We start from the raw sequence: 22,438 nt of genomic DNA on the forward strand, positions 1-22,438 counted from the left end.
CCTTTGATATTAGGTACAAAGGGGGTGACTGCCCTGGTAGTATATAGCCCCCCTGTTGCTCCCCCAGTAGTGTATAGCCCCCCCCTGTGCGCTCTCCTTCAGTAGTATATAGCCCCCTGTTGCTCCCCCAGTAGTATATAGCCCCCCTGTGCGCTCTCCCCCTATAGTATATAGCCCCCTGTGAGCTCCCCCCAGTAGTATATAGCCTCCCCGTGTGCTCTCCCCCTGTAGAATATAGCCCCCTGTGAGCTCCCCCCAGTAGTATATAGCCCCCCTGTAGTATATAGCCCCCTGTGCGCTGTCCCCCAGTAGTATATAGCCCCCTGTGAGCTCCCCCTAGTATATAGCCCCCCTGTGCTCTCCCCCTGTAGTATATAGCCCCCTGTGAGCTCCCCCCAGTAGTATATAGCCCCCGTGAGCTCCCCCCAAGTAGTATATAGCCCCCCTGTGAGCTCCCTCCTGTAGTATATAGCCCCCTGAGAGCTCCCCCTGTAGTATATAGCCCCCGGAGAGCTCCCCCTGTAGTATATAGCCCCCCCATGCGCTGTCCCCCTGTAGTATATAGCCCCCTGTGAGCTCCCCCCAGTAGTATATAGCGCCCCTGTGCTCTCCCCCCAGTAGTGTATAGCCCCCCTTGTGCTTTCCCCCTGTAGTATATAGCGCCCCTGTGCTCTCCCCCCAGTAGTATATAGCCCCCCTTGTGCTTTCCCCCTGTAGTATATAGCCCCCTGTGAGGTCCCCCCTGTAGTATATAACCCCCTGTGCGCTCCCCCCAGTAGTATATAGCCCCCTCAGTAGTATATATCCCCCTGTGAGGTCCCCCCTGTATATAGCCCCCTGTGCGCTCCCCCCAGTAGTATATAGCCCCCTCAGTAGTATATAGCCCCCTGTGAGGTCCCCCCTGTAGTATATAGCCCCCTGTGCGCTCCCCCCAGTAGTATATAGCCCCCTCAGTAGTATATAGCCCCCTGTGAGGTCCCCCCTGTAGTATACAGTCCACCTGTGCACTCTCCCCTTGTAGATGCCCCCCAGACAGAAAAAAAAAATAACAAAAACAACTCACCTAGCACCTCGTTCCCCGCTGCAGCTGTCTTCTTCTCTTCCCGTCGGTCCGGCCCCGGCTGATACGCGCTCTGTAGGGATGTCCCGGGGATTCCCCAGCAGAGCGCGCATCAGTGACCTCAGCGTACGCCGCCGGCCTGCACTTCCGGGAAGGACAGGCCGCCAGCGTACACTGAGGTCTGTGGTGCGCGCTCTGCTGGGGAATCCCGGGACATCCCCAGAGAGCGCGTATCAGCCGGGGGCCGGACCGACGCTGCCCCCAGCCCCACAGGCGTACTGACATCTAAGGACAGTACGCCTATGGGGCGGGAGGCAGTGCGGTGGGGAGCGGGACCTCCTAACCGCCCCGGGACGGACCGGATCCGGGGCGGTTAGGAGGTCTGACCAGGGGTCCGGACAGCTGGCCTCCGCCAGTTGAGGACCCCTGCAAATAGCCGGCACTAGTGATCGCTGTGTGCCGGCTATTTAAATTTGGCGCCGCCGGGAGCGGAGAGCTCGCGGGCGGAGGAGGGGACACCAGGGGGCAGGGGGCGGCACATAGAGAACACGGCCGGCGCTCAGGTAGCTGCCGGCCGTGTTCTCTGCACCATACTTCATGTTAATCTGCACTATTATGCAGATTAACATGAAGTATCGATACCAGGAAATCCTGGTATCGAACCGTTTTTCTGACCGAAATATCGATAATAGTATCGATATTTCGGTGCATCGTGCATCACTAGCCCTGACTCATGGATGCCATCTGTCAGCCTGTAAAGTAAAGATGACAAGTTGAAAAAAATAATGTTTTATTCAAAAAATAACCCCCCCCCCCCCCCCACACACACTCCTCGTTGACCACACTGGTCATTGACATTGTCCACCGAATCAGTCACAAGCCTGTTTACCAATATCTGAAAAACAAGAGGGGAGACACAAAAAAGGGCAGGAGCAGAACACCCATCATTTTGAAAGGTGTTTTGCACCTTACAATATACAGCATCTTGCCAGATGCTGCTTACAGTCCGGTACACAAGGGGTTAAGTGAGGATGCATCGCATCTCCACTTAACCCTTTTGGTGCCATACTGAACAATGTGGCCCACGATGGGGTTGTGAGGATGCACTGTATCCACAACAACTCCTTGGTGGCCAGACCAATCTCACTCTTTACCCATCCCCGCAAGGAAGGGGGGTTAAACGCCCCCTTCCTTTCTGGGATGGGTGCAGTGCGGGTAAACCTTCCATACTCACCTTCAACATCTTCCTTCTCCAGAGCCCAGCACACTGAGCTTTTAGTGTGCTGTGCTCTGTCTCTTCAAATCTACCATCAGCCACTCAGCGGCTGAGGCGGGGCATTGCTGCAGGCGATGACTGGCTGAGCAAAGACTTGTGCAGTGTCAGCTCAGCCAATCAGCAGCTGATCACCTCTCCCCCACCCCAATAAACACAATGAAACAACAGCCCCAGCTCTCCCCCACCCCAATAAAAACATGAAACCATTTTTTTTTTTAAATAAACTTTTATTACAAACAATTTAAAGATTAATATTGCACAGTGATCTGTCAGCAGGTTCTGGTTGTATAAACTAATAGTGTGTACAAGGCTTTTTATGCAATCAATATTATACCTTTATTTTGAAAATTAAGGTTATATTCACAGGTTTTTTTTGGGATCCGATGCAGGGATATGTCGCAAAGATGTCTGAGACAGCCCATAGAGGTCTATGGAAGTGCCGGAATTCTGGACACTTTCCTGATGCACATCAGGAAAGTGTCCGGAATTCTGGTGACAGGCCGGGGCTGGGCGCCTGCATGGAGCTGCAGGCACCAGCCCCCCCCTCCCAGGCAGACACAGTGCCAGTGCAGCGGACACTAGACTGGGAGCACTAGGCTGGGAGCAGACTACAGGCAATCTTGGCAGCATTCCTCTATCTAGCTACCCCCCCCCCCCCAACCTCAGCACAATGATGATCGCTAAGTCCCCCGGGACCGCAGCAGTGATATTTGCAGCCCCACCAATCTCATTCTCGCCAGCAGTGATAATTGCTAAGAAACAACTCCTCCCCCCCCCCCACACACCTATCATGTGTCACAAATCCGGAAAATCTGTCCAGATTTCCAGACCCATAGGGGTACATTAGTCATGGACACATTTCAGGATTTTTTTCTGAAGGGCGTCTGTTCCGGAAAATAGGTCAGAATTTTTCACATTCTATCCTAATTTCATCCGAAATTCTGGCACAGATGCCCCCGTAGAACTATACGGGAGCACCAGAACTCCGGATGCTTTCCTGATGCACACCAGGAAAGCATCCAGAACTCCTGATTTGGTGCCCCAGTGTTCCTTTTACAGACCTCACTGTGCAACGATGAGTTCCCCTTACCCACCCTCACCCCTGCCACCCGGACCCTACCCTGCAATAAGGAGCGCACCCCATACCCTGATTGAGTAGCACCCCTTGTATCTCCCGGCTGTGTCAACGCAGAGCACAGCGCACTACTCACTCTCCCCTGTGTCCCTGCCGATCCACAGCAATCCTCCACCCTGGACCCTTCGGAACCTCAAAAGTGCTCCCCTACTTCCCCTTCCCCTCAGGAGTAATACCACCAGGACCTCAGGAGTGATCCTCCACATCCCAACTGTCCCCAACTACCCCACCTCAGATCTCGGCAGTGATGACATCAGCAGTGATGGACAGCCTGATCTAACTGGAGGTGGCCTGACCAGGAACCATGAGAGCAGAAAATCCCCCTTCAGCTGGGGGCGACAGAGGGGGGGGGGGGGGGGGGGGGGGGGGGACGGGGGCAGCTGGGGGGAACAGAGGAGACTGGGGCAGCTGGGGGTGACAGAGGGGGACTGCGGTGAATGGGGGGGACATCTGGGGGGAACAGAGTGAAGTGGGGCAGCTGGGGGAGGGGCTGGGGGTGCCAGATGGGACTGGGGTAGCTGGACACACCTCCTCCCGGCCGCACATGGAGCTCCTCGGTCTCTGGAGGCCGCGGGGACTGCAGGATAAGGTGATAGCATTGCTGCAGGTTCTGGGGCTGTACAGCAGGATTGGGGGTTTACACTGCACCCCCTGATCCTGCTGTAAAGCTCCAGGACTCGTAGCAATGCGATCACCTTACCCTGCAGCCCCCGCAGTCTCCTCCAGAGACCGGGGAGCAGGGCTGTATTTACCCGTTCCGCTTGCTCTTCCCCCGGCTGCCAGTGTGCTGTGACATCTGTGGGCGCTCCGCTGCCGGCTGTACAGGGAGGCGGTAGTCCCCATGTGGCCGGCACTCTCTGGGACATGTCCTTCTCCCCTGCAGTACGGAGTGCACCCTCTGCTCCCAGGCACCGCCCACCTCTGAACCCGCGCACTGCATGGGTTCAGATGGTCACTCGCCTGCGGCGGTAGAGTGACTGTGATGGGCGTCTCGCTCCTGGTGTTTGGCCGGTAGAGAATGCCGGCCACAAGAACCACGTTCAGCGGCCCCATGTTCTGCCTTGTGCAGCTCTTTCTCTCCTCGTGCACCTCACCGCCCGCAATGATTTTTACGATGAATTTACGATTTTCACAAAAAATTCAAATCAATTCTAAAATTCTGGGCAAATTAATTGAATTTGATTAATCGCCCAGCCCTATGGTCTAGTGTGCCAACATACATTCCACACACATCACATGTCCCCTTGTGTACTGTAGTGCTTCATATCACCACACCATGCTGGGAGATGTAGTTCTACTGTGCCACTGCCGCCTCCTCCTCCTATGCTGTCATCCTCTAATCTGCTGCAGAACTAAAACTCCCAAAATGATCAGCCTATAAGCATGATGGGGGTTGTAGTTCTGGATGGCCACAGGCTTCAAAACTACAACTCCCATCATGAGCTGTTAGCAGGACATGGTGGGGGTTGTAGTTTTAGGGGGTAATCTCACCTCTCCTGTCAGGCTGTCACTGCTGATATTTTCACCGCTGAGGTCCGTCAGACCTGGGATGGAGGATCAGCCCCTTTGTCCGGGGGACGGTTGGACTGCTGAGGTACGGGTGGGGGTCCGGGGTATGGTGAGGTAGGGGGATCTTCGCCTTCAGTTGGGGGGGGGGGGGGGTCGGAGAACTTCTGAGGTTCGGGGAAGGGGGAGTGTGGAGGTGGACGGAGGGGAAAGCAAGCAGGGCGCTATACAAGGGGCACCACTCCATCGGGCTCCCGGTCAGAGGGGCACTCATCACTCTGCACTGTGAGCTCCCCCCATCTCACCCGCTGGGGCCTTCCTTTAAAGCTGCAGTTGGGCACCATGGCAACAATCCAGGAATGGGGGGCCCGATCATTAATCATTACAGCTGTCCAGGAGCCCAGGGCCGTCTTCATCAGTGAGGGGGGAGCTGTGCCACTCAGGGGGCATGATCTTAACTGCGAACCCGGGTGGGGGGGGATGATGGGGGGGGAGGGTACAGGCTGGTTAGGGGCTGTGACGGCCAGCACCGCAGAGGTCCAGGGGGGGGGGGGGGGGGGGCATTGTCAATCATTACAGCGATTCAGGAGCAGAAGCCCAGAGCCCGTCTTCATCAGTAAGTTCAGGGGGGGTGTAGTTGTGCCACTCAGAGAGCCGGATCATTACTGCGGTCCTGGGTGGGGGTGGTTGATGGTGTCCGGTCTTTGTGAACATCACTGGGGGGGGGGTCCAGGTGGCGGGGGGAAGGGAAGTTGGGGGCTGTGGTGGCCAGCACTGAAGGTCCAGGGGACAAAGGGGTACGGTCAGTGCCACAGGGTGGGGGTATCACTGCTGGCGGCTGGGGTGCACTGGGCTTTCAACCAAAGCAATGGATCCCCACACCCCTGACCCTGCAGATCATCTCACAATAGTGCATCCACACACCCCTGACCCTGCAGAACATTGCATACCAGTGCACCCACACACCCCCTGCAGACCATCTCATAACAATGCACCCACACACACTGACCCTGCAGAGCATCACATAACAGTGCACCCACAAACCTCTCCCTGCAGAGCATCACATAACAGTGCACCCACAAACCTCTCCCTGCAGAGCATCACATAACAGTGCACCCACAAACCTGTCCCTGCAGAGCATCACATAACAGTGCACCCACAAACCTGTCCCTGCAGAGCATCACATAACAGTGCACCCACACACCTGTCCATGCAGAGCATCACATAACAGTGCACCCACACACCTCTCCCTGCAGAGCATCACATAACAGTGCACCCACACACACACTGACCCTGCAGAGCATCACATAACAGTGCACCCACACACCTCTCACTGCAGAGCATCACATAACAGTGCACCCACACACACACTGACCCTGCAGAGCATCACATAACAGTGCACCCACAAACCTCTCCCTGCAGAGCATCACATAACAGTGCACCCACACACACTGACCCTGCAGAGCATCACATAACAGTGCACCCACACACACTGACCCTGCAGAGCATCACATAACAGTGCACCCACAAACCTGTCTCTGCAGAGCATCACATAACAGTGCACCCACAAACCTGTCCCTGCAGAGCATCACATAACAATGCACCCACAAACCTGTCCCTGCAGAGCATCACATAACAATGCACCCACAAACCTGTCCCTGCAGAGCATCACATAACAGTGCACCCGCACACACTGACCCTGCAGAGCATCACATAACAGTGCACCCACAAACCTGTCCCTGCAGAGCATCACATAACAGTGCACCCACAAACCTCTCCCTGCAGAGCATCACATAACAGTGCACCCACAAACCTCTCCCTGCAGAACATTGCACCCACACACACTGACCCTGCAGAGCATCACATAACAGTGCACCCACAAACCTCTCCCTGCAGAGCATCACATAACAGTGCACCCACACACACTGACCCTGCAGAGCATCACATAACAGTGCACCCACAAACCTCTCCCTGCAGAGCATCACATAACAGTGCACCCGCACACACTGACCCTGCAGAGCATCACATAACAGTGCACCCATAAACCTCTCCCTGCAGAGCATCACATAACAGTGCACCCACAAACCTCTCCCTGCAGAGCATCACATAACAGTGCACCCACACACACTGACCCTGCAGAGCATCACATAACAGTGCACCCACACACCTCTCAAAACAGTGGTTTACCTCCTGCTGATCATATACACTGCACTCACTATGCTGCTGCCTCATGAAAAGCCCGGGAAACCAGCCGCCTCATAGAAAACCGAGCAGAGGAAGATAGCTCCTCCCACACATGAGGCTGGTCACATGGGCATGACATCATCACAGGTCCTCAAGACCTACCTCTGGCAACTACATTCTAGCCTCCACCATATATGTAGTGATGTCCGTGTGTTCCGCTCTTGTCTCCTCAGCTGCTGCAGCCCGGACTTCACTCAATGTAGTATATATAATATATCATAGATAACTGTCTGTCCGTGTAACACCTGGAGGGCTGGGGTGTGCCAGACATAGGGGAACGCCTCTATAATAACTAAACTACAACTCCCATCATGCCTGGCCAGCCAGAGCCATAGCTTTACCTACCCAGGCATGATGGGAGTTGTAGTTTTATAACAGCTGGAGCGCCTGAGTTTGATACTTGTGATCTACACTGAATGGATACAGCAACCATAATCCAATGCGGGTATATAGGAGTGTATGACTGTATCCAGTGCGGGTATATAGGAGTGTATGACTGTATCCAGTGCGGGTATATAGGAGTGTATGACTGTATCCAGTGCGGGTATATAGGAGTGTATGTCTGTATCCAGTGCGGGTATATAGGAGTGTATGTCTGTATCCAGTGCGGGTATATAAGAGTGTATGTCTGTATCCAGTGCGGGTATATAAGAGTGTATGACTGTATCCAGTGCGGGTATATAGGAGTGTATGTCTGTATCCAGTGCAGCCGGTATATAGGAGTGTATCCAGTGCGGGTATATAGGAGTGTATGACTGTATCCAGTGCGGGTATATAGGAGTGTATGACTGTATCCAGTGCGGGTATATAGGAGTGTATGACTGTATCCAGTGCCGGTATATAAGACTGTATCCAGTGCGGGTATATAGGAGTGTATGACTGTATCCAGTGCAGCCGGTATATAGGAGTGTATGTCTGTATCCAGTGCGGGTATATAGGAGTGTATGTCTGTATCCAGTGCGGGTATATAGGAGTGTATGACTGTATCCAGTGCCGGTATATAGGAGTGTATGACTGTATCCAGTGCAGCCGGTATATAGGAGTGTATGACTATCCAGTGCGGGTATATAGGAGTGTATGTCTGTATCCAGTGCGGGTATATAGGAGTGTATGTCTGTATCCAGTGCAGGTATATAGGAGTGTATGACTGTATCCAGTGCCGGTATATAGGAGTGTATGACTGTATCCAGTGCAGCCGGTATATAGGAGTGTATGACTATCCAGTGCGGGTATATAGGAGTGTATGTCTGTATCCAGTGCGGGTATATAGGAGTGTATGTCTGTATCCAGTGCAGGTATATAGGAGTGTATGACTGTATCCAGTGCCGGTATATAGGAGTGTATGACTGTATCCAGTGCCGGTATATAGGAGTGTATGACTATCCAGTGCGGGTATATAGGAGTGTATGACTGTATCCAGTGCAGGTATATAAGAGTGTATGACTGTATCCAGTGCCGGTATATAGGAGTGTATGACTATCCAGTGCGGGTATATAGGAGTGTATGTCTGTATCCAGTGCGGGTATATAGGAGTGTATGACTGTATCCAGTGCGGGTATATAGGAGTGTATGACTGTATCCAGTGCGGGTATATAAGAGTGTATGACTGTATCCAGTGCCGGTATATAGGAGTGTATGACTGTATCCAGTGCCGGTATATAGGAGTGTATGACTGTATCCAGTGCAGCCGGTATATAGGAGTGTATGACTGTATCCAGTGCGGGTATATAGGAGTGTATGACTGTATCCAGTGCAGGTATATAAGAGTGTATGTCTGTATCCAGTGCTGGTATATAAGACTGTATCCAGTGCGGGTATATAGGAGTGTATGACTGTATCCAGTGCGGGTATATAAGACTGTATCCAGTGCGGGTATATAAGAGTGTATGACTGTATCCAGTGCGGGTATATAAGAGTGTATGACTGTATCCAGTGCGGGTATATAAGAGTGTATGACTGTATCCAGTGCGGGTATATAAGAGTGTATGACTGTATCCAGTGCGGGTATATAAGAGTGTATGACTGTATCCAGTGCGGGTATATAAGAGTGTATGACTGTATCCAGTGCGGGTATATAAGAGTGTATGACTGTATCCAGTGCGGGTATATAGGAGTGTATGACTGTATCCAGTGCGGGTATATAGGAGTGTATGACTGTATCCAGTGCGGGTATATAGGAGTGTATGACTGTATCCAGTGCAGGTATATAAGAGTGTATGACTGTATCCAGTGCGGGTATATAGGAGTGTATGTCTGTATCCAGTGCAGGTATATAAGAGTGTATGACTGTATCCAGTGCAGGTATATAGGAGTGTATCCAGTGCGGGTATATAAGACAATAAGTATATAAGATGAGAAGTGTATAATAGTGATGTATCATCTGCTTATGTCCCCGCATAGTGACTGCCGCCAGCCGCCCACCAGCGGGAAGAGCTGCCCAGTATGGTGACCCTGAGGGAAGGACTCTGCCCTGGACTGACAGCTGATATCATTACCGTCCTGAAGAAGAACCATGTGAGAACAGGTAGTAGCCCATCCCCCGTCCCCCCATACCTCAGGCCTCCTGTCAGTCTAATATATTATATTAGATTTTATTTTCCGCCATCATGTTACATGTCTAATCCAGTTTTTGCTGTATACCAGTACTTCAAGTACTTATCATCTGCTGTATGTCATGCAGGAAGTGGTGTATTCTCTTCAGTCTGACACAGTGCTCTCTGCTGCCACCTCTGTCCATGTCAGGAACTGTCCAGAGCAGAAGAGGTTTTCTATGGGGATTTGCTGCTGCTCTGGACAGTTCCTGACATGGACAGAGGTGGCAGCAGAGAGCACTGTGTCAGACTGGAGAGAATACACCCCTTCCTGCAGGACATACAGCAGCTGATAAGTACTGGAAGACTTGAGATTTATTAAATAGAAGTAAATTACAAATCTGTATAACGTTCTGACACCAGTTGATTTGAAAGAAGTATTTTTTTTTTCTTGCTATAATAAGGCTAAACTAGATTTCGCAAAGAAAGAGACACTAAATTTGGTGTGTGCCGTTTTGCTGAGAGTCAATGGGGAAAAATGTAATGCAATGCGCATAGGACATGGTCTGCTTCAGGGCAGCTTGTCATTTGTCGGCCAATTACAGCAGTTTCCCCTAAAACTTGGGGGGGGGGGGGGGCAATTGTGCAATATCTAAATCCTAAAATAGAGGCCAGCTAGAACTGCTAATACATTAGACTAATAGACACTAGAGAACTGTACGTTACTTCTTCTTTTCCCTTCCAGTGGTGGATTTGGTAGCATCTGATTTAGAGGCGCTTGCAAGGAAATGCTCGCTTTCATACAAGGTAAGACAATAGAATCTCTGTCTGTTTACCTCACTGTAAATCTTCTTTGAGGGTTTGATCACATATCACGCTGCAAGTTTCACAGGGAAATCTGCTAAGATTCTGACTAGAATTAAAGTCTATGAAACTCCAGCGATGTCTCTGGGTCCCCGTGCCCTCGGACGGTGTCTCTGGGTCCCCGTGCCCTCGGCCGCTGTCTCTGGGTCCCCGTGCCCTCGGGCGCTGTCTCTGGGTCCCCGTGCCCTCGGGCGCTGTCTCTGGGTCCCCGTGCCCTCGGACGCTGTCTCCGGGTCCCCGTGGCCTCGGGCGCTGTCTCTGGGAACCCGTGGCCTCGGGCGCTGTCTCTGGGTCCCCGTGCCCTCCAGCAGAGACACCACAGGAGGGCATTGGAGGAGTGTGGACAGGTAAGAATGGTTTCTCCATTAATTGAGATGGGAATACCCCTTTAAAGTGACCACCATGCTCCCATTTAGAAGTTTTACTGTTTTTTGGTAAAAAAAAAAAAATCTGAGCAAAATGACGGCCAAAGTGTCTGCACATTAAATAGGTTTTTACCATAATCCAGCGCCTCCCACTTATCTATGCAGCAGTACAGCAAATATTCTACACCCTAAAGGGTCACTGTCATCATAAAAAAACTTCTGACATGTCATAGACACATCCTAGACACATGGCAAAAGTTTTGATTGGTCCAGGCCAGACCTGTACTAATCGCGAGAACGCTCCCTGCTCGCCACTCTTTGTGAGGAAAAATGGGTGGGGTCTATAGACTGACATTAGGAGCCCGAATCACATGACACAGAACCGCGAGAGGAACACGCTTAGTGTGGTTCTCACCCCTCTCGTTCTCTCGATTGATGCAGGTGTGAACACGCAGACCCCGCACGATCAAAACTTTTGACATCTCTATGATGCCTCTATCACGTCTCTGAGATGTCTCTATCACATGTCTCGATGACGTCTCGTCGCCTTTAAGAATGTTCCGGTGCCATCAGTCTCCTCTGCTATAGTTACAGTATGTTGTGTTGTATTTCAGACCCTTGTGGCGGTGAGACGCGTGCTCCTCGCCCAGTACTCGGCCTTCGCCTCTAATGGAGCAGATTTGTATGAAGAGCTGAAAGTTTCTACAGCGATCCTCCCCACCGGTAACAAGAAGTAAGAGCATGGAGTGTAATGTAAAAAAAATAACTCCTATAGCTGTAGCATAAAATACACAATACTGCTCTGCAGGGCTGTATACCCGGATCCTCCTCTGCAGGGCTGTATACCCGGATCCTCCTCTGCAGGGCTGTATACCCGGATCCTCCTCTGCAGGGCTGTATACCCGGATCCTCCTCTGCAGGGCTGTATACCCGGATCCTCCTCTGCAGGGCTGTATACCCGGATCCTCCTCTGCAGGGCTGTATACCCGGATCCTCCTCTGCAGGGCTGTATACCCGGATCCTCCTCTGCAGGGCTGTATACCCGGATCCTCCTCGGCAGGGCTGTATACCCGGATCCTCCTCTGCAGGGCTGTATACCCGGATCCTCCTCTGCAGGGCTGTATACCCGGATCCTCCTCTGCAGGGCTGTATACCCGGATCCTCCTCTGCAGGGCTGTATACCCGGATCCTCCTCTGCAGGGCTGTATACCCGGATCCTCCTCTGCAGGGCTGTATACCCGGATCCTCCTCTGCAGGGCTGTATACCCGGATCCTCCTCTGCAGGGCTGTATACCCGGATCCTCCTCTGCAGGGCTGTATACCCGGATACCCCTCTGCAGGGCTGTATACCCGGATACCCCTCTGCAGGGCTGTATACCCGGATACCCCTCTGCAGGGCTGTATACCCGGATACCCCTCTGCAGGGCTGTATACCCGGATACCCCTCTGCAGGGCTGTATACCCGGATCCTCCTCTGCAGGGCTGTATACCCGGTTCCTCCTCTGCAGGGCTGTATACCCGGATACCCCTCTGCAGGGCTGTATACCCGGATACCCCTCTGCAGGGCTGTATACCCGGATACCCCTCTGCAGGGCTGTATACCCGGATACCCCTCTGCAGGGCTGTATACCCGGATCCTCCTCTGCAGGGCTGTATACCCGGATCCTCCTCGGCAGGGCTGTGTGCACACTTGTTTTTGAGGTTGTGTCACAGATCTTTCCATCAAACCAACAGTAAAGATCAGCAAGATTCATCAGGCACCAATCATCAGTAACTTGTAATATGTCTAACACCTCAAAGGTTACTAAAAATTACAGTAATGCTTTAAAGGAGTACTATGGGAAATTTATTTGTATATATATATATTATGTTCTGTATACAGCAAGGGCTGCACAGACGTCACTACTGATAGATAGATAGATAGATAGATAGATAGATAGATAGATAGATAGATAGATAGATAGATATTATACATACACACACACACAAACAGCCCTTGCTGCACATTAGTCGAGACATGTAATAGGCTCTGTAAGCGGAAAATCAGGCCATGTAATACGGCCCTAAAGGGCACAGATCACTTAGATTTTCTTTGACTGATTAGAGTCCGCTACTAAAAGATGTTCTTTGATTCTGATCTGTTTTCTGACTGTTATTTTTTTTTTTTAATGTATACATTGTCATGGGGGCGCCCATATTGCCTTGGCTGTTTTTAACAGTGTCATGCTTTACAGCATAGCTCAAGGACATAGAAGACAATAAACATCCTTCTATCACCACAGACAGAACAGGAAGTCTCGGCTTAGTTTTAGGCCTAGTGGTGAGAATGAGAACTGCAAGATATCAGGATTATTTTACAATATTAATAGTAAAATGGAAAATTATTATAAAAAAATCATTTCTTTAAAAATATGTTTAACTTTTATAAACAAAAGATGTTCTGATATTTCCTGTTACCTATAATGGTAAATTCTAATAGTTGTGTTGATTTGCAGACTAGACATCCTCCTGGATTCAGGATTATATACAGGAGAAGTTACGGAGATTGCCGGGGCCCCTGGCAGCGGGAAAACACAGGTTGGTAATGACAGTGTCAGCGCACGCTCAGCTGTATCCTCCACCAGGCAGGACTATCCCAGGGCTGCTACCTGAGTAGGAAACATCACTATTGATGATATTTAGGTAAAACTTAAAAATTTTAATCAATGAAGCCTTGGATGCTGAGAACGCTAGCGATAGATGGAAGATTAGAGCAGTCAATGTAAGAAATAATACATGGGTGAGCACAGAATACAATGACCCCATTCATTAGACCATTGTTATTTGGTGGGAACACAAAGGATGAGCCCAAATAATCCAAGACTGCAAAACTTTAAGGATTTTCTCAGCTTTATGTAGAAAAATACGAGATCATTTCTCATGAATACTTTGCACTGTCTGTCGGGGAGCCATTGCAGATGCTTACACCTCTATGTAGTGGTAGGTGGAGGTATCAGCATTAGAGATCAGGGAATTTCCAGTACTCTTAGGTTCATCTGCACCAACGTGCGGTATTTGATTACCGACGGCTACAGAAGCTGCCTGGAAAACATGGATACGGCCATAGGCTGTATACCTGTATATTCCCGGACTGCACTGATAGTCAAATTTATATATAGAAGGACGGCACTACAATTAAAGTTGAGAAAGTGCCAGTTATTCGTCCACGTTGATGGGTAAATAAACTAGCACTTTTTCATCTATAATTGAGTGCTGTTGTTCCCCTGTCATTGTCTGGTATACAGTGGGCAGCCTTCAGCTAGAAGCTTGACTCTCTTGAAGCCTGCACAGTGCCGTTCAACCTATATTGAATTATTATATGTATATTGTTGTGGAGTTATAATTTATTTTTCAGAAAATGTTTTTTTTGTTCTATTCTTCTAGTTGTGTCAGAGCATTGCTGTAAATGTAGCCACCGCTTTACAGCAGAGAGTGTGTTATATAGACACCACCGGAGGGCTCAGCGGCACTCGTCTTCTGCAGCTTATTCAGTGCAAGACACAACAGGAGGACGAACAGGTAAGAATAGGTAAAGTGAATGAGCTAAGCTATGGTCAGACACAACCAATACCACACTTACTATAGGGCTACATTCACACACACACGGTGGTTATTTGCACTTGTTTTTACGTTGTGTGACCATAGCCCAGGGGCAATTTAGCATAACCAGGTTTTTTTTACACTAATCTAAAGGAGAAGTGCATTGCACCAAAATTATTAATAGTTGCAGCTTTGGAGGCTTCGGAGGCTGAGTGGTAAAATGGTTAGAGACCTAACCTTACAGCTGTCATACCCTGGGTGTGAATAGAATTAATATAATTAGTACTTCCCTTATATTTGAAGGGATTTTACATGGCAGTCCTAACCCAAACCAGCAGGTAATTTGGCTTCCTGTAAGATAAAATTAATCACATGTTGACAATAATCAGATTTGGAATTTAAATGTGAACAAGCAAATCCCTGCATTTTAAAGGGGGCATTTTTTTCTTTTAAATCAACTGGTTTCCAAAAAATATACAGATTTGTAATTTACTTCTATTTAAAAATCTCCAGTCATCCAGTACTTATCAGCTGCTGTATGTCATGCAGGAAGTGGTGTATTCTCTCCAGTCTGACACAGTGCTCTCTGCTGCCACCTCTGTCCATGTCAGGAACTGTCCAGAGCAGCAGCAAATCCCCATAGAAAACCTCTTCTGCTCTGGACAGAGGTAGCAGCAGAGAGCACTGTGTCAGACTGGAGTGAATACACCACTTCCTGCAGGACATACAGCAGCTGAGAAGTACAGGAAGACTTGAGATTTTTAAATAGAAGTAATTTACAGACCTGTAGAATTCTCAATCTCCGGTGTATCCCTTTAAGTAACCTGAGCATAATGCCAATGAAGCAATGTCATCTTTTCGCCTATATGTCATTCCTCTCCCATTGTCCTCTTGATAAAACAAACTGACATACTGTATGTAGGTTCATATTTATTTTATGTAAATTACAGGTTGCATCGCTGGAAAGAATTCAGGTGATCCATGTGTTTGACGCATATAAACTGTTGGATGTTCTCCAGGATCTGCGGCGCAGCTTCTCCCAGCAGGTAGGAAGAGGCTAGATTCATCTGCATAAGATAAATGGCCGTTCTGTGGAGCCGCAGCGTCTGAAGAATAGCCGTACATTTGCATCTGCTGTGAAAACATTAGCAGGACTTTCATGTGTAGACTACAGGCATCAGCTCTATAGGACAATATCACTTTAAGGCTGTGTTCACACATGCAGTAACAATGCAATGTAAATGCATCAATTAATTGCAGTAATTGATTTTTCATTGCCATCCAGCCGTCCCTTATTGCCTTAAAGGGGTCATCCAAAAATCTAGGGGATGGGGACAAAAAAGAGATGGCAGGAGGTATGACTGGCGTACACCTCCGCTATCTACATATCGACTCTCAGCTCCTTTGTTCTGAATAGAGCTGCGGGTCGGACCCCCACAATAGAGGAGTTTAGACCCCCCCCACAATCTCTTATTTGTCCCCAATCCTGTTTATAAGGGACAGGTTATTTTATCTTGGAATACCCCTTTAACGCAAAGAATTCCAACATGTGTGAGCATACCCTTGCACCGGCTGATAATCGGTCTGTAAAACGGCCTATGAGGTCTGGCCTTTCATCCAGGTGCAACAAAGAAAAGAAATTGCTCTACCATAATCCTGCTGCCTAAGGGCCAGTTCACACTGAGGAATCAGCACTGAAAAATCCTCCTGAAAATAAAGTGCCGAGGCAAATTCCATTGAGTTCAATGGAATTTGCGCTCTGCAATTCACACAGCGTAATTTCCCAGCTGAATTTTCCGAGGCGGATACGCTTTCTGCCACAGAAGAATTGACATGTGAATTCTTCTGGCGGAATCCCATTGAAATGAATTGAGCAGGGAGTTTCTGCTCTGAAATTTTTCAACGTGGAATAAGCGCTGAATTTCTGCTGTAATTCACAGCAAAATTGGAAAAATGAATTAATTGATCAAATGAAAAATGAACTTGTGTGATTTCGGTCGGAATACTTCCCTCACTGATTCCTCAGTGTGAACTGGCCCCTATGGTGCCTTTGCACAGAGAGATTTATCTGACAGATTTTTGAAGCCAAAGCCAGGAACAGACTATAAACAGGGTGCAGGTCATAAAGGAAAGATTGAGATTTCTCCTTTTTTCAAATCCATTCCTGGCTTTGGCTTCAAAAATCTGTTAGATAAATCTGTCCGTGTAAGCGCACCATTAGAGTGTGTTCACACTGAAGAAAAGAGGTGGAAATTCTGAGTGGAACCCCGCTGCAGACTCCGCCTGCCTCAGTGTCTCATTGCTAAGTATAGAGCGCCTTTCCTGCCCAAAGCATTGACACCCAGGGACTCACCGGGCACCAATATAGATCCAAAGCCCGGGTCTGTTACACCAAACTAAAAACTTAAAATTCCGAATGTATTTCCTATCCACGGGTAAAATAAAGTCTGTATACAATCACATGCGATGCAACGTGTTTCGACGTAACATCTCTACCGCGCATTGCATCGCATGTGATCATATACGGACTTTATTTTACCCGAGCATGTGAAATAAAGATGGAATTTTACGTTTTTAGTGTGCTGTACCAGCCCCCGGCTTTGGCTCCTTCTTGCCTCGTGCAGTTTGGTGAACACCAGCTATGTCTTCTTATGCTTTTATTATTTCTGAGCACTCCTCCTTACTCCACTCTGCAGCATAGGGCGTAGGCGCAGTTCACACTGTGTTTTTGTTGAGGTTTAACCTATACGTTTTATACGCTTAAAAAAAATATATATGTATATACGTTATAGATTGTGGCTTTGTGACACTTTACACACCTGTGTGAAGTAAACGTAGTTTTATACGTAGTTTTATATTATAAAGTGTAAGACGGTTACCTGGTTGGATATTGGAGATGTGCGTTTTAGCAGCTCGTTCACGGAGCACTGCGTTCACACTCCATTACCCTAGCGATCCATGCTGCAAAAACCGGTCCGCATTACAACATGTCCGTTCTTTTTTCAGCACTTATCGCGGCTCGTATACACGTACGGAAGTGTGAACGGGGCCATTTAATTACCATTGGTTTTATGTTTTGTCTGCAATTGCGTGCCCGCAATCGCGGACAGAACAACGGATGTATGAATTAGGCCTAACCATAGTCCAGAATTAACATACTCCAGTGCTGCCCTCCAGCTGACAAAGACAGAGGAGGGAAAGAGATATGTCCGAATGGGGGATAAAGGGATTGTCCACGTTTGCCCCAGAATTCGGTTATCTGACTTGTATGTCTGATAATTGTCCTGTAGTTACTGCCAGACATCTTTAATGCAATCCTGATCATTGTCTAGTATTTGCCAATGAAAATCATCCCCACACAGTGTCCCCATACTATAATGCGGGAATGGTGTTCTTGGGGAGATTGTTAGGGCTTGCTCCACATAGTCTATTCCATGAGGACTTGAAAAAGAAAAAAAAATGGTGTCTTTGTTGGATCTCTGACTAGTGGCTCCTTTCCCTTTCCCTTTCCTTTCCTTCCCTTGGTCTTCGTGTTGTTTGCTTATTCGTGTTACAGACTCGGGGTCCTAATGCAGGATAATTTCTTTATTAAAGCAAATCTATCACACCCTGGTCACCTACTGAGCTGGTGGCACTGCTACATAGATGTCCATAAAAGAATTCAAAACTTACATTTATTGTTTTTTTTTTTTAATTTTTATTTAAAAAAAAGCCTTTATTTGGGCTGTGAATAGTGTCAAGGAGCAGGAAAACGCCTGATCCTCGGCTGATCACATCTTTTGAGGCTGCTTTAAAATGTATCGCTATCAGCTGCACACCTCCCTGTGTATGCCAATAGCAAAGAGAAACTAACAGCACAGATATGAAAATATCCATGATGTCAGTTTCCAGGTCACACAGCAGAGCATACTTACCTAGCGGGCTGCTGTGTGATCTGGCATCTTTGCTGCTGCATTACCATTGGCCAAAGTAGACAAGAAATGGTGAAAAAAGAATCTTATGTACAGTTGTGGATGCAATAGTGAAGAACTTGAGCCATTGTTATGACGCACAAAGCTTCATAGGTCACTATGACTAGCACGGCCTAACCATAAAAGTGACATTGAAACTGATAGACATAAGGAAAGGAGACTAGCTATGTCTTGTGTATAGTGCACAGTTGAGTTTTTTCGTGCTTTTCTTGGAATATACTTTTCAGTGTTTATGTCTGTTGGAATGACGACTGCTAAAACTATGTGAACTTCCATATAATGTCCGAGATTTATCAGCCTGTCTGAGACCAAAATCAGATGCCATTTTGTCTCCATAAAATAGCAACTAGAGTTGAGTGAACGTCAAGCACTCTCGGGGTCGTCCAAGCCTAGGGAGTCTGGGAAAACATGGATACAGTCATAGGCTCTATCCATGTTTTCCAGGACTCCATAGAGCTACATCCAACTTCACCCGGTGATCAAATGCCGCATGCGCAGGTTCGAATAAACCCGAGTGTGCTTGACATTCACTCATCTGTAATAGCAACCAGTCACAATCCATTCTGAGAACCACAAGCCGAGCTGCAATTGATTTGTTATCTGTCAGAGATGCGTAAACCTGGCCCGACGCGTGAAATAATGGCTTTTCTGTTGCTCTTTCAGCTGCTGAGCGCCAGAGAGACGCTGAGACTTGTGGTGGTGGATTCGGCCTGTGCTGTGATATACCCTCTACTGGGCGGCAGACAGACGGAAGGTGCCTCCACATCATCTATAGGCCTAGTGCCAATGTGTGACAGAAATCTCTTACCAAGACCATATTCCTCTTTTATGTAGGAATGGCGGTAATGATGTATCTGGCGAGGGAACTCCAAACTCTGGCTCATGACTTCAGCCTAGCTGTGCTGGTAAGTATAGGCAAACATCTCAAGAGCTGTGAAAGTCCTGGCCACAAAGATGGGATCCAGATGGGGGGGGGCTCAGTGTGACAGGTACTTGTGATTGGTCTCTCCAGGTAACGAACTACATCACCAAGGATGGATTAGAGGGTTTTCGGCCGGCGTTGGGACGCTCGTGGAGCTTTGTGCCCCGAACCCGCATTCAGATCTACAGAGATGAGGGAAATAGGCAGAGGGGAAATCGCTTAGTGTCATTGGTCAAATCTTCTCGACAGGTGGGAAAGTGAAATGCTGATATTTGTGTCCTCTGTGAATAACTAGTTATCATATATGTATTGGAAGTAGAACCCAACATAGAGTGCAGGCCGAGGATAGGGGAACATGTATGTCCCAAACACCGCAGTACATGGCCGTCCCCCGTTACATGGTGATAACTACTTTTTTATCATTATACCTTTTTCAGCTATTCTTCCCTGTCTGCCTGTACTGTTAGATGTGGGCGTGTAATGTGTTGCTGTTAGATCCCCCCTTTATTCTTTGCCACTCCCACCCTCCTCTTAAATCGATTGCCCTACTCCATCCAACCCCCCCCCCCCCCCCCGACTGGTCATCCTTTCCCCAACATTAGCCTCCCTGCCCCCTTCCCTTTTTCACACAGCTTTTCTTCTCCTCCCCCTCCATAGTACCTGTAGGACCTGTGGTGACTTTCTAGTCACATGACTAAGGTCCTGCAGAGTCTGCAATAATATTCAGCACAGAAATGTCAGTTTTGAAGCCCTGGGCACCGGGTAGCCCCCCACAACATATTATAATCTGCCACTGCCCCCCATAGTTTATAAGGACTGTGCCTGGTATTGTTGTATCATTGAACACAGTCCTGTAAGAGTTGATAAGTGGGAGTCCTGGAAAACCCTTAACATTATTTATTAATTCATTTTATTAATATATAACTTTTTCGGGCAAAGAATATTAAAGAGCAGTATGCACATTAAAACACACAACCAAAATTTTACGACAATGCCGTACTGTTTTTAAGCTTTCCTTCTTGACTCTTTTTTTTGTTCAGTGAAATATCTAATTTTTATATAGTTAGATGAACACAATAGAACCAGGTAGCCCCCGACCTCCTTTATGCAGCGCCACTCTTGTGATCCTTCTCGACACTTTTGAAAAAAATTGATTCCGTAAAATATGTAGATTAGCACTAGAGCGCCGCCCCCCCCCCATCCCCATGTGCACTGTCAAACCTACCCAACACCATCAATACTAACGCCTACCTATGCATCTTCAACAAGGCTGGTTTTCCGGCATACTAGAATATACATCAGTAGGTGTGACTACAGGAGGCGGCAGGCTGAACAATGCAGGGGGCTGAGGAACGCCCCCAGTGCACCAGGGCATATAATTTACATATTGTTACTGGATCATCTAATTTCTCAAATGGTGGGAGTCCCACAAGAGGAGGTAGGGGGCCACCGGCTCGTGTGCACAAACCTGCGGATACACAATACAGAAGCAGGGGATGTTACTTCATTGTATGTCTGTCTGTAATCTCACACCAGTATTTTGCTTTCCAGTCCACTAATCTACAGGTAGAAGTGGAGATAGGACTCAGTGGAATATTAGAGGAGACCAGCGCGGGCCCTCGTGGATCGTGATTTCATCCGGAACTTTACTTCTGCCGCTGCAAGTTATTTCTATTTAAGACACTTAGACATAAACTATTTTTCTTTTTTTTTTTTTTTCTCTTCTTTTTTTTTTTTTTAGTTATTTAACTTCTATTTTGTTAATTCGGCAGTCCTCTCCGTTGTTTCCACTCAGTAAAGCCTGGCCCAGTTCATATGTGCCCAAACTCTATGCGTCAATAGAATGTCTCTTTAATAATGTTCAATGTTGCAGTGTCTCTCTGCACCTTGCACAAGCTATTCCAGTACACCATATACTTTTACTCAGTAATTATCTTTGTGCAGTTACTTCATACACCCCTCTGTTAGCAGTTCCACAATGGTTTAAAGAAGTCAATTCTGCTCCACTGGTTATACCAAGTGAGACCCTTCTACTAGACCCCCACTGCTTTACACACAGTATAGGTCAAAGAAAACAAAAAGGGCTGATCTCACCATCTGCTGTCTTCTGTGGCCACGAATTCACACCACTCTGGTCTCTTATGGCTAGGCGAACCCCTTTTCCTCTGACCAGCAATCCAGCTGTAGGGGATAGCCCCTTTAATCGGACCAGTGTGGCTATGGCAGGCCCGCACAGGCTCCCGTAGCCTTGTATTTCCTTGCACGGGGTCTGCCTCTCACCCAGACTCCCGTGCCTCCTGCAACTCGGCTTCCGCTTCTGCCCGGCCGGCTCGGCTCTCACCCGAGCGGCTGCTCCGGCTCTCAGCGTTCAGCTCCACTCGGCTCTGACGTCACCAGCGGGGTACTGCTTCCGGATCAGCTCCCGGCTTGCAGTAAGGGCTCCCGTCTCTCACTCGAGCTTCCCTCCTGCATCCGTCCAAGCAACTTGGCCTCTCCACAGCACCTCCCGGACTGAATCCATATACAGCAGGGCAGACTAGCAACCAAAGGGGACCCAGCGGACAGCCTCAGCATACATTACTCCCGCGTGCTAGGTAGGCAGGAGAGCTTCACCTCAGCTCCTCCTCTTCCTCATCCCCTCAGCAGCCCCACTACACCCAGACATAAACTATTTTTCTAAGGACAAATGATGTGGAAGTGTGTTGTTTTATGGGGCTTTTTTTTTTATTTTTGTCTGTTTTGTGAAGAACAATGGTGATTCACGCTCAAATTACATAATACATAATGAAATGCTGGTCCGTGGGGCTCAGGCTTTTACAAGATGGCGATCCTCTGCGTCCTGACCAGCTCTGCGGTGTTCTGATGATGCATGGATGGATCTTCATTACAGACCAGTAAAACTTCAGCGTACTAACAAATAAAAAACCTTTACAGCTTATGGCTGGGTTCACACTACGTACATTTCAGGCAGTATTTGGTCCTCAT

The 22,438-nt window shown here is 48.5% G+C and overlaps 1 protein-coding gene across 3 annotated transcripts; it reads left to right on the top strand.

Moving 5' to 3' along the window:
- Positions 1–7,294: 7,294 nt before the first annotated feature.
- RAD51D (RAD51 paralog D) lies at positions 7,295–22,069 on the top strand. 3 transcript variants are annotated; one of them, XM_069972720.1, is made up of 11 exons: positions 7,295–7,420; positions 9,622–9,745; positions 10,498–10,559; positions 11,596–11,714; positions 13,477–13,558; positions 14,405–14,539; positions 15,511–15,606; positions 19,195–19,285; positions 19,366–19,436; positions 19,544–19,702; positions 21,005–22,055. In XM_069972720.1, exons 2-11 carry the CDS (start codon positions 9,664–9,666, stop codon positions 21,083–21,085), a joined length of 978 nt encoding a protein of 325 aa, XP_069828821.1. In that variant the 5' UTR covers positions 7,295–7,420; positions 9,622–9,663; the 3' UTR covers positions 21,086–22,055. The 3 variants fall into 3 exon arrangements, with proteins under 3 accessions (XP_069828821.1, XP_069828823.1, XP_069828822.1); XM_069972721.1 differs by lacking the exon at positions 7,295–7,420 and adding an exon at positions 7,595–7,666 and having other exon boundaries at positions 21,005–22,056; XM_069972722.1 differs by lacking the exon at positions 19,544–19,702 and having other exon boundaries at positions 21,005–22,069.
- Positions 22,070–22,438: the final 369 nt, after the last annotated feature.

Source organism: Dendropsophus ebraccatus, chromosome 5 (genome assembly GCF_027789765.1).
Source record: "Dendropsophus ebraccatus isolate aDenEbr1 chromosome 5, aDenEbr1.pat, whole genome shotgun sequence".
In the NCBI taxonomy this organism is placed as follows: domain Eukaryota; kingdom Metazoa; phylum Chordata; class Amphibia; order Anura; family Hylidae; genus Dendropsophus; species Dendropsophus ebraccatus.

Coding starts and splice junctions, on each gene's coding strand:
- RAD51D (XM_069972720.1), top strand. CDS start 9,664: ATGGTGACCCTGAGGGAAGGACTCTGCCCTGGACTGACAGCTGATATC. Junction 10,560..11,595: donor AATGCTCGCTTTCATACAAG/GTAAGACAATAG, acceptor GTTGTATTTCAG/ACCCTTGTGGCGGTGAGACG. Junction 19,703..21,004: donor TGGTCAAATCTTCTCGACAG/GTGGGAAAGTGA, acceptor TTTGCTTTCCAG/TCCACTAATCTACAGGTAGA.